This window comes from Vanessa tameamea, chromosome 13 (genome assembly GCF_037043105.1).
Source record: "Vanessa tameamea isolate UH-Manoa-2023 chromosome 13, ilVanTame1 primary haplotype, whole genome shotgun sequence".
In the NCBI taxonomy this organism is placed as follows: domain Eukaryota; kingdom Metazoa; phylum Arthropoda; class Insecta; order Lepidoptera; family Nymphalidae; genus Vanessa; species Vanessa tameamea.
This window is the reverse complement of record NC_087321.1, coordinates 1,405,816-1,418,901: the sequence shown is the minus strand read 5'-3', so window position 1 is coordinate 1,418,901 and position 13,086 is coordinate 1,405,816. Positions and strand designations below refer to the sequence as shown.

General features: G+C 30.6%; 1 protein-coding gene across 1 annotated transcript in view; it reads right to left on the bottom strand.

Moving 5' to 3' along the window:
* Nucleotides 1-1,007: 1,007 nt before the first annotated feature.
* Nucleotides 1,008-13,086, bottom strand: part of LOC113397810 (uncharacterized) — a 90,578-nt gene continuing 78,499 nt past the window's right edge. Inside the window, exon 4 of the mRNA XM_026636322.2 lies at nucleotides 1,008-5,163. Within this exon, the coding sequence (XP_026492107.2) occupies nucleotides 5,106-5,163 (58 nt within the window). The 3' untranslated portion in view covers nucleotides 1,008-5,105. The remainder of the gene's footprint in view (nucleotides 5,164-13,086) is intronic.

Genomic DNA, 13,086 nt, shown 5'->3' with positions numbered 1-13,086 from the left:
GGATCGCATCTACGCAACGGCTGGAAATTAGTAAAATTTTTATTCTGTTTTTTTTTTCTTGTGGGCAAAATAATTTACTTAACAGTATATTCTGTTACGACCATGATAGCTGTATAAATAACATTTGCTATTTTTAATTTATTTAAAAAAGCGTAGTATTTGTATAGCGTCAATAAAACTTCTTTTTCCCAACAGCTCATTTATTTTGTTTTTTTTTTTTTAATATTGCTGCAATGACGACACATTGAACGTCATAGTATTTATATCCTTGCTTATTGTTATAATATTGTTAGTTTGTTTGTATTTTTAAAATTTGGCACATTGATTGTTCATATCTTGATAGAATATGTAATATAAATATATTGTTTTTGTGCAAAACATACAAAAAATTATCTAAACAAACTCGAGTTAAAGCGAATTATTACAAATCTTTATAATGTATTAATAGCACAAAAAATGTAAGAAATACAAAGCTACAATATTTTGTTTATTATGATGAACAAGTTTTATTTTTAACTAATCCAAATTAGCAGAAAATATATAAATGTTGAGCTCAACTAGTGTTTTTTTTAATAAACTTACATCAAGTTTTGATCAATAATTCTGTTCAAATTAATTTTTAGTTCACTACTAGAAATATACAGCTGTTTAAATTTCCTTCTTTAATTATAACGTTTAGAAATTATTGTGTGTGTGGCCTTATCGCTTGTGCTGTTTTTATTAGCAGAATCTTCGATCTCGAATTTCGATTTTCAAACATTTTACTAGATGAAGTACTGCCATATAGTAGTAACAATTTCTATAGGTAATATCGTTTAAATTCATTAATAGAAGATAAAAATCTGAAGACAACTGCTCATGAACATTATAAGGGCATTCGACATTTAAATGTTAGGAAATCTCTGATACAAAAAAAAAAAAATGACGGCCAAATTCAAGCACAAACAAGGGGATGAAAGGGTTTTTCAAATATTTTTTCATATAAAAATAAATGAATACACACAATGTTATCTATGTATTTAAAATTTAATTTTCGTTACTTATATACAAATTACAACATTCACTATTATTATAGGTATTAGTTGTCCTATATTTACATATGTAATAGTACACTTTAGAAGCGTAATTTCATTTATTCAAGTCAATAAATTACATCAGGAAACTTTTGGAATACTCACGAACGATAATAATCAACAACCTCATACAAGGACAGACAACTTTAAATTACAACCGGTCATAACTGTAACCCACATTTAAAAAAAAGCTAACAATATTGTGCTAATTCTGTTGTCTGTTGTACAATATATATTAATATACCTACTAATTTGACAGGCTTAAAAATATTCTGCTTAATATTTCACACGCGTGGGAATAAAAATATTAGTAAGGCTTTTAATACTGGCAAATTATTTAAGTTTATAAATCGTGTGCAACAGAATCAGCACTAATTACTTGCTTAGTGCATTTTTATTTTAAAATACAATATAATTTTACGAACAGCGTGAATCGTGATTTTACATATGTAATTCAAAATGGCGGCTAAATGTCAATTAACAAAAACAATAATTATCATTTAAACATGTTTGCCGTAACAATTCGTATATCGGAATAGAAAAATGGATTTTTACATTACAAAAGTTGATATTAATAAAATTAAATATTACATACTTTTTGTTTCATGATTTAATAGTTGATGGCTGTCTGTCCCCGTTTCATACAATATTGTACTTACTAAGTCTAAAAAATCGATAAAGATTCCCAAGGAAAGCAACGAGAACAATTAAAATCATTGAAAACTTAAAAAATAACGAAATAAATACTGATAATAAAGAAATGACGTTTATATTGCCTGCCTTTACATAATATCTATTAAAAAGAAGATCTTAAACGCTATATTTTATCTGTTTTAAACTTTTTATTCGAATTAATTTCTAAACTGCTTAATTTATGAAATAAATTTATTTAATTTTAAGAGATAAAATATGTTATTTATACTGTGAGAACTTGCGATGGTTTGTATTTACATTATATGTTATGTTATGTATGTATCGTCAATATCCAATTTGTAGCAATGTTGGAGCTGAGTTCATGCCTCGTTAGAACTTGTCAGTATCGATTTAGTACCTATTAGGCATCCTGCAACCCGTGGGTTGAACCGTTATGACAAGTGACATCATTAGAGGCATGGTTTTAATTAAATCAAGCATTTCCAACTTCGTTATAAAATTATATATATATTTCATCGAAAGTCTGATTAAATTACTTTTGTCATATTGATTTTTATTTTATTTAAATTGGTGGCATTTTAAAAGAAATTTTATGTTCAATGCTCAATGTTCTAAACAAATAGATATTATATAGACGCAGGTAGATATTACATAATATTAAGACACTAACACAGACTGTAAGCCGACTGAAATGAGAGCAGATATTTAGCTTATATTATATATATATAAATATCAGGCTGAGGTTACATGTCACATGCAATGAAAAACATTTGTATTTTACCATAATTTTGAAAAATTAATGCGAGACTTATTTTACAAAATTATTACATAAAAGTGAACATTCTGACAGTTTATTTATTTACTTACTTACTTACAAAACTTTCTTTACGACAATAACAAAATAATCTAGATTTCAAAGTAAATTATCAGAATGTTTACAATTTAAATTATTAAATTATAATATCTTGGAATTACATAAAGTGATTGAGCCCAGCCTTATTCCTAATACCTAAGAGTGAAAGAGAGATCGTATTATCATCTCCTGCTCTCATTTTAGTCCGATTCTTGTCACTTTAAGCCGCCAACTCCTGTAGACTGAATCATATAAGGAATAAGACATTTATAAACGTAATGCAATGCAATTGAGTTGAAATTTGTGTGACCATATTTCGACCAGCCTCGTCAGGAGTTGTAAACCTAAAATCTATAAATATCAAGAGCACAGGTGCAGGTTGAGTTTGAAATCGTTACATCATTAAAGTTTTATTAAACGCGTGAAAACATGCATCATTAATTTTAAACAGTGATGTATATTTTAAACATAAGCACTATGATATACGTGTCTATGATTTATTATAATTAATGCTAAAAACAACGAAGAACGTTCACAAAAAGACAGTCACGGACGAAAGTTCAAAAAATTTAAATTTCAAATTCAATCTGCATTCAACCGCACCCATACATAAATTAAATGCACCGTACCGCCACTTAACTTGTCTAACTACGATATACATACAGTCCATCTGGGATTGCACTCATTTGGAACCATGGCCATATAGAATAGACGACACGACTACCCTCAAAACATTGTAAGTAAAAATGGCATCGATCAATATACCTAATTTAAATTAAATTAATATGTTCCAAATATTTTGATCACGAAGAACGTTCGATGTACGAGATAGAGGAAAAAAATATTTTTTTGGTAATCGATGCCATTTCTACTTAACTCCAAAACCTACACTAGAGAAAAAATAGCCATATTTAATCACAACTTTGAGATAATGTCCGCTATTGCTATCTCCCTCACATTGGTATTGACAGTGAGGTCCGTTCTATATGTCTATGCTCAGAACTACGTGCGCGGACGCACATACAATATAAATATCACAACTAAATAATAAATTATAATTCTATGCACTTTCCGTCACTATACCCGATTTGATGCACCATCTTATAAATTAGGGATATGGTATTTAGAGCGTCATAAATTGTAATTATCCTGTTTAAATGTTGAATATATGATTTATTCACTGTATCAGAGACGCTCGACGAAGGTGGGTTTAAAAAAGCAATTCCGTTCCAGTGGTTTGACGTAAGTGTGAACTAGCCTTTATAGTGAAGTCGTACTATTTAAGAAATTTGCTCGCTATTCAAAAAAAAAAAAACTATATTGGGTAATTTGTTACGTGCACTTAAAATGTTCTATTCAATACCAAAAGGCCTTGGTATGAAGTCATTGACTCATGATATAGTTGCAATTAAAAAAACATTAAACCACAATCACTGAAAGTAGAACAACCGTATAAAGTAACACGCTACTGTAATAAAGGTATTCGTAGAAAAAGGTATCCTTTTACACGATATGATGCCAAAAGGAGATTATGTTTCTTTTACTTGTGCCAATTGTTTTTTTTTTTAAATTTCTTATGGCTTGTATCCATTGCTTATATGCGACGTATAAATTATCATTGTTATGGATAAGTACATACTGAAACTTCATACATAATGTCGATATAATTTATCGTATCGTGTAAAACGACAGATAATTTAGCCGTATTTATCGTGTTACAATAAATATCTAGATACGAGTTATCCTCCGTTTTTTAATAATAAAAAGTATAATAAATATAGCGATAATTAAGCTTATAAAGGCAAGTTACACAGTTCACGCCATGGTGACGACCACGGCAAGGCCACGACACGGGGAGCTAACGACATCGGACGGATCATTTCGTTCACCAATCGGGCGGGGTGCTGCGGGTGATTAGAAACGAACCTTATTTAGTAAAATACGATTTCAATCTGATTGATAAAGCCAGTGATCAATTTTATAATAGGTTCACTTTGACGAAAAAAATTATAGGTTAAAATTTACTCTTAGACTATATTAAATTGCAACATTAAAATCATAGCCTCTTAAAAATTTGTCAAACGTATGACATACATTTAGAAGTGTCCCGAACCAAAAATATATTCAAAAATAACAACGCTCGTACAGTTGTATTTCATCATGTGCGACGAGTTGACACTAATTGATAGATATTACGCCACCGTCCGTTTGAAAGTTACTGTAATTTTTAATATTTTTAACATTTCGAAGCAATAAAAATATACAAAAATTAACACACCCCGAAAATCTAAATACAATAAATAATGTCGGGGAAAGAATTCCGTTACAATTAAACTAATCTAGTGTCTTTGAAGTACCAAATGTTTTGGTAATACATTTTGTAAAATCAACTGATTGTCTTTTTTTTTTAATTCGTGTCTAATCCCCTGTCATACCGCCGACCCTACCCTTTCCCCTCTTCCCCCTCTCCCCAGCGCTCCCCGCGGCGCTCAGAGCGCGGGCGGTGGCCCGCGCGGCGCCCGCGGTCAGTCGCCCGTAGCGGTCACCGTCGTCCAACTCCATGGGCTGTTGTAGCTTTTTTGGCTGGAAAGAAAAAGGAAATACGTTAGACTAATCTGAATTAAAAAAAAAAAATAACAAAACTGGTAGGTATATTAAATTCAATAATAATGTATGATTCAACTTTCCAGTAGATCAGACAGTTTCAGTTAACTATTAAACATTTCTGTTTTTAAATGAGAGACATTTTTTATAATATTGTATATTATAAAATTATAATGAAATATCCGGCAACGATTGATTTACTGTTTAAAGCATTTTCATGATTACATAGATTACGTTAAATACTTTTTCGTGATTAAATACATTTAGGAAACAAACGCAAAAAAACCGAATCTAATGAACGTAGATAAAAACTACGTGAATATGGCGTTAATTTCATATTATCTCAAATATTTAACTACAGATCAGAATATTAAACAGCTGTATTGTAGACTCAAAATGAACAAAAATAAATGCAGTTTAAGTACAATAGAAATAAAGCTTATAATGCTGTATTAGCTCTCATATCAGATCTCTTAATACTTTAAATTCTCCTTACTAATATGATCTTTAAACACTGAGTTTTAGAGGTTGAAATGGCTTGACAATGTTTTATCTTCAACGTGAAAATGCTTACTATATCAAAACACGACGGTAGACAGTTTAAAGAGAAGTTTGTTTATTTTAGTCTTTTGGCTAATCCTTAAGAGGAACTTAATTTATATTCAGACGGAATACGAAGCCTTTACAGCCTTTTACTGTTGAGATCTAAGTCTATATACAGCCGTAGAAGTTCCATTAAAAACCAGCTTGTTGTTGTGACATATTAATTAAATATTTATGTAATAATAAAATATTAATATAAGAAAATATATTTTGATAATGAACATTTTAAGGTTTGGAAAGATAATGTTAGGATATGATACTATGGTTCTTTAGATTTTTTGGTATCAATTTTCCGATACATTTCGCTCTACTATACAAAAACCTTCACGCACGTGCAACGACAAAAGGTTGAACAACTTAATGCGTTTACACGATGCGCAAGAGCATTGAAAACAAATAAAAACAAGCATTATTTTGTTATATATTTATAAGAAAATCAGTATAAATTAATGAATATTATAGTTTAAATTAAAGAATATGTTACAATTATTGTATTCATATTTATGATATTTAAATGCAATCCAATTGTATGTTAAGTTTAGTTAAATGAATATTTTTTGTATAAATATTCAGTGAGTGTTGAATAAATTAAAATGACCTTTTAATTTGTTTTTTACTTCCTGTTTAAATGTTTTTTTTTTATGATAAAATCGATTTTTGGTCCGGGTTGACATACTTTTACGTTTCGAGGCCCTTATCTTCCAATCTGTGTTTTTATAAAAGTGAATGATGTACATGTATGTATTGACGTAAGTATTTTCTTTTTCTTGAGAATTTTCTTGAGAATAAATATATCCAGAGTCTCAATCGATTCTTAATTCAGTAGTCAAAGAAAGATTGGAGCAAAATCCGAAATGTAGATCGCGAAATAAGTCGAAAATATCAAAATATAGAAAAATATTGAAGAAATTTTAATTATCTAAAGAAATGTATGGCCATTCTTAAGCATATTACCCGTACGATTAATGTTTAAGAAATATTTACAAATATGCGTTCATCGAGACGAAAAATTATTTGATACTTAAGTATTTCTTTATTATAACGAGAAAGAAATTTAGTGTGTGTGAAAAGTAAATAAAATTGGTAACAGGCTTGGATTTAAAATAATAAAAGGTATTTTTTTATTTGGTCCTTTATGGAGCCGGATATTCCTCCCGTCCTAATCTACTCTCCTGAATATAGCAATACAAAGCATTGCTATTTGAAAAATAAAAATTAAATAAAATGCAAATAAAACGGTATATTACTTCAGCGTATTTTTTTCCTTGTCATATAAGACGCGCAGCCGCACACGCGAACTTGACCCACTTGGAGTTATGAATTATTAACCAAATGAATTTCAACGCGCACGCACTGTTTACAACTTTATTTTTTAACGCGATAATTATGGCTGTGGTTTGGTGCTATTGTTAGCGATTACAAGGTTTAATATGTCATTTATTATTTTTATATTTCACACATTAACTTCCTTTTTTATATTAAGATAATTTGATTTATGACTTGATTTGTGATAAGTAATTTATTTTCGCAGCAAAGCAGAACGATAGAATAATCACCTTCTCCTTATATATGCAGTATGCATATGAGTATGCAGGGCCGGATTAACCATGTCGAGCCCCCCCCTAGGCAATTGCACGTTTCAGGGCCTTTACCCTTTTCTACCGCGCAATTTTACTAATAATTACAATATATTTTTACTATTACGAAGAGATTATTAACAAGGATTTTTGTAAAACCTTCCTTTCCAATGTTTGGTTTGATGCGGGGCCCACAAGCTGAGGAGTACACTGCCTAATGGATAAATAGTTATCTGCCTAGTAGTGTGAGATCTACAGGCTCTTAGTACTTCGAGTATTTAGTTATACAATGTATTTATTTCTGTATTATAGTTTTTATGTGCGTTCGACTGTTATTCGTTATTTTAATTCTATCACGTTCTTTCATAAAAAGCGCGTTTGTTGCGCGTAAAAATTACTATTATATTTATTGAGGAATGTTTGAATTGCAGCGTGTTTGGTAGTACTTACGTTTTATTATATAACGAATGAATACCATTGCGATTCTGTAGCGAAGTATCGGCGTTTTTATAGCGATACAAGCACGCGTTTCAATTAACGAACATTCGACTAAGGTATGCAGACCTTAAAGTGGTATAAAAAGCGAGTGAAATGTTAGTAATGATTATAACTTTCCCCAGTAAGGATTACTAATACAAAAAGTATTTTTTTAATTGGACTTGTTGATCCTTGGATTAACTTGTTCAAACGTTCGATAAATTCTGCAGCGTTATATTATATTAATGGTAACTTCGCGTGTGTGCAGCCGTAAGAATACTGACAGGTTTAAGTTTTAAAACTCTGTATGTTAAAGTAAATAATAATAATAAAATAATATCGGGTACGGCAGACAGCAATTTCATAAATTTCTAAATTGAACAGTCCTTTACAGCAAACAGAGGCACGGTACTATGCCACAATTATTTTTCTAACTTCAAGTTGCTACTCAAATATCTTGACCAATATGCCTCAATTATTTTGGCCCAACGTTTATTCAAAGCTTACGATCGTCAAACAAACAAACTAGTCACTAGTCGAATTAAAATTACGATAAAAGTATAAATATGTTATAAAATATTAAAAAAAATACAGACGAAATGATAACCTCCTCCTTTTTGAAGTCGGTTAAAAGTCGATACGCACTCAATACCAACGCAATCAATTACGCGGAACGCAACGTCTGTGAATTAGAAAATATCAGAAAAAACTTGAACGCATGTGTGTGTTAAGTCAATTTGCTTTTTATTATCTCGAAACGCGAAAAACTAATCATTCGATAGGTGCGATCTCTTTCCAAGTAAACAATTATGTTGAACATCGCCACGTGTTCTGTTGTTTTTATTGAAATGCCTGGTGAGAGATTTTATTATGATTGGAACGGTATTGAATGAGCGCGTTTGACTTTTTAAGTAACGTCGCGTTAAAGTAATGTTTAGACATAGGTATGTGGGTAAGAAGGTTAAGATTTTAGTGCTAGGGTTTTGTGCGGGCCTGTCTGTGTAGTACCACCCACTCACAAGTTCCGGTTCCGGTTCCGGTTTGAAGGGTCAGTGAGCCAGTGTTATTAGGAGAGCTCAGAAGACCTTGGATGTCGAGGTAACTGTGGTGTAAGAAGAGGTTTTCATTAGTTTGTAGGATAAGATGAACGCTGATCGAACAGGAGGCTCACCCTTTCTAAAATAAAATTTTAACTATAAAAATGATGTCTGATGATCTTATCTGTGAAAAATAAACATGTACTAATATTATATTGCAAAGAAATAACTACCATTTATTGGAGATTATTTACCAAATATGTGATGTAGCGAAAATACCAACAAAAAATAATTCAAGCGTTTCTATTTGAAAGTTAGTAACGTGAAAATTCAGTACTACGAATCATCGATGGATTATCTAATTATACGGGCCATGGGGGTGATACAATCAACAAATATTCGGAACAGTTCCATTTGTACGTAACAAACGGTAATTCGTGTTTACATTTTCGCGATAATTGTAGCGGAAGCCTTTGTAGTGGTTCGGTTAAATTAGCTACAATTTTAGGGCCCACAGATCATGGCCTCCGCGCATCCTCGGCCACAGCGACCAAACTCTCATAGATGGAACGATAATCCGACCCGAATGTAGACAGCTCAGAGGAAGGACCAATAGAGTTACGTGTCTTTCGAGCCTTTCAGAAGAAATTTTCAGAGAAAATCAGTAGTAACGACGGTACCACATACACCCAGACCCAAGACAACGTACATAGAAAATTAATGAACTTTTTTTTTTTACGTCGACTCGGCCGGGAATCGAACCCGGGATCTCGGAGTGGCGTACCCATGAAAACCGGTGTACACAATACTCGACTACGGAGGTCGTCGTTGGACCACTTCTTAACGTTACTACTACTGCTAGAAGCGGTCTAATGTCCTAGATGACCCAATAGTTAAATAAATGTGGGACGATGACTTCATTTATACGCAATATTTCTCGTACGATGACTACAGGTAGAAGGGACATAAATGAGGAATGGTTAATGTTTTTTATTGCGCGAGTGTCTATGGACGAGGGCGATTTACCTATTCTATAAAAAGAAAATTTGTTACATTCAAAATAAATTTTGTGTAAAATATTTCGGTTTCTAATTTTTTTTTTAAATCACCGAAATTATTTTAATAATGGTATTTTATTTAAAAATGTATACATCGATGTTTGTGTTGTGAATTTGTTTTAATTAATCAGCGAAAAACAATAAAGTAAGTAACCGGCAATTAGATACTACAAAATCAATTTTATAGTACAGTCAAAAGAGTATAAAGGTTTTATCTAATTATTTCTAGGAAGGCTTTTGGTACAAATAGTATATTCCAATCGAAGACGAAAACAAACAAACCTTAGATTTACGTATTTCATGCGATTTGTTAATAGCAATTCTATTCTACTAGTCAACTAATAGTTCTCGGTTGATATGTATTTATTTATATTACAAGTCTATTCCACTTAACTACTCAAATCCACTTTAATATTACTTAAATGTTTTGGTAACAGTTTCATCGACGTTTAAAACGCCATTTTTTCCGAAATCCATAGTTAAATCATAGATTATTCAAGCACGACCAATGCTTCAATTCGATGTCAAATGTTTTTTTAGTTTATATAGCCCTCTTGTGGTTGGAATAGACTGTACCCACCTACTTTCCATTCGCGTAAGATAAGCCAACACCACGTACTGGTTTTTAATTGTTTAACATTTGTAATGCAACCTGCCAGATTTTTTTTTTTCTATTTCTCTATTTTAGTTTAAATTATTGTACTCACCATAGCGTTTTAGATATTATATATCTTTTAATAATATATATTTATGTAACTTTTAATAAGTCTGTTCGTTTTTACCTACTTCTTTGTATCCGACTGATTTTTTTTTACGGAACGTCATTGCGTCTTTATTTCATTATATTGTAGAGCCTATTTACGACCGTGTTTTCTCTTTGTTTCATTTTTTCTTAGCACCCTAAGCTTGATTGAAAGAGAATGCCTGCTGGCATTATCAACATTTACATAATTGCCATGAATAAGCAAGTGCATAGATGAAACACGTCGGTAATATCAACATATATATATATATATATCTATAGAAAGAAGAAATAACTCGAAAACAAATGTTTATTTATAACAATGTTTGTCAAAAGTTAAATAGACAATATTTATCCCAGAAAGCGTTCAAATTGTCTATGACGCTAAATTAACAAAAATGTTAAGTGCACGTTTAGTGCAATTAGTGAGTTTGTAGATCACACACTTTCGGAATGTTAAGATCGTCTTCTGGATATTTCTCTATTATATTGTAATATGTCAAAATTAAAAAAACAAGAGAAAAACCTGCAGTATCTTTCGTCGATTATTTTCAAATCACGGCTTTTTCTCTTCCGAACCAGTGTTTGGTTTTATTTTTAATTTTTAATTATATTTTTAATTTCACTATCAATAACTAAATATATTGTTTATATAATGAATAAAGGAATTTGAATTTGAACTATTTGCCCCAACAGAATGTTGATTTATTGACAATGATGGTAAATAAAAATGTATTTTATTTTAAAAATACGTTCATTGGCTTTCGTGTACGTGTACCGGATGTCAGCTAATAATCGATGCGCCAAAAACGTTAAAGCGAAAGAATCGTGTTTTGTTTTTTTTTTTATTGTAAAATAATATTAATTTGCGAAATATACCTATATGAATCAATGAATTGTTCAAAATCGTGAAATACTGAAAACTGCAAATAAATTTAACTATAATTATGTTATTGTGTAAGTTTACTATTTACTTTGTAATTACTTACAAGTTATTTAACAAAACGATTCTTTAACAAATAAAAAAAAAAACAGTTTTTGTCTTTTGTTTATATATGAAGACTCAGTTTCAAGTATCCCAGGGCATTAAATGATTAACAATATTTATTTTAGTATATTATTTATATTTTCCAGTATTTAGTTCAATAGTTCATTATCCTCCGTCTTTGTCAAAATCCCATTCACAATTTACCTATCATATTCAAAAATATTCCTTTTCACTTTTTTAAAAATGTCAAACCAAAAAGTATTCATTACATTTATATTATAATTCTGTGGTTGAATATAACTCAATAGCTAAAAGCTATACAACCTTTAACGATAATTTATAAATATTTTATTAAACTTAATTTATAGGCTTACATATAGTAGACATAACAGCGTTAGGTTAGTTCTTTTAATGTTTGTTAGTTGATAATTGTATATTTCTTGAATGTTAAATCAAAGTCATAACTCCTTTTAAATAAAATTGACGATTACGAATTGATTGACACACAGAAAATTTTAGTAAAACCGCCTAAAGAATCTCACCTATCATCGAGTCACGATTGTCCAATGTTCTTCTTAATATTAATTATATTTTATTATAAAACTTTTGGAGTTGGTAATTCATATGAATACAATTATGATCAAATCGTAAATATTTTTTGTTTTTCGTTTTAAATATTCCGTAGTATTAGGCCGTAATAATTCTGCCAACTCAGTATGAGTAGACTACAGTACAAAATCAAAAAAATAAAAATTGTAGCTACTGCATATAATGTCGTTAGGTCAGTATGTGTTTAAATTAAATTTGACGATGAATATTTATAGTTTTATCTTATGAATACTTATTTTAAATACCGGTAAATGTTAAGTTTCAATATGAGCGAGGTCGAATAGCTACAGTGGCATTTCACGTTAATGCCATAACGAGCCCTTCGTCTGGGCTCGGCAAATACCGATCCAACTTAAACACACGTTTCAAATCATCGTTTACTTATTACAAAAGGTCAATAACCTGGATGTTTTGATTTTAAAATTGTTTGTATGAATGGAAATGTTATTGTTTTGATTGATATGAAGTGATATAATTTTTCATTCATTTCATTCATTCGTTATTTAATTTGTATTATAATTACGTAAGTTAATTTGTAAACATATTTTATTACTAGCGATGAAGGGTGGAGGTAGTCAAAAATAAAATATACCTTTTTTATGTAATGGGTAGGCGGACCGGCAAAAGGGTTGTTGATGGGACCACCTGATGTTAAGTGGTCACCACCGTCTATAGAAATTGGCGCTGTTAGAAATATTTATCATCCCTTACTTCGCCAATGCGCCCGCAACCTTGGGAACACTCTTTATTGACAACAGCTTCATCTTACACACCAGAAATCATCTTTGTACAAAATAATAATCTTCTCAAT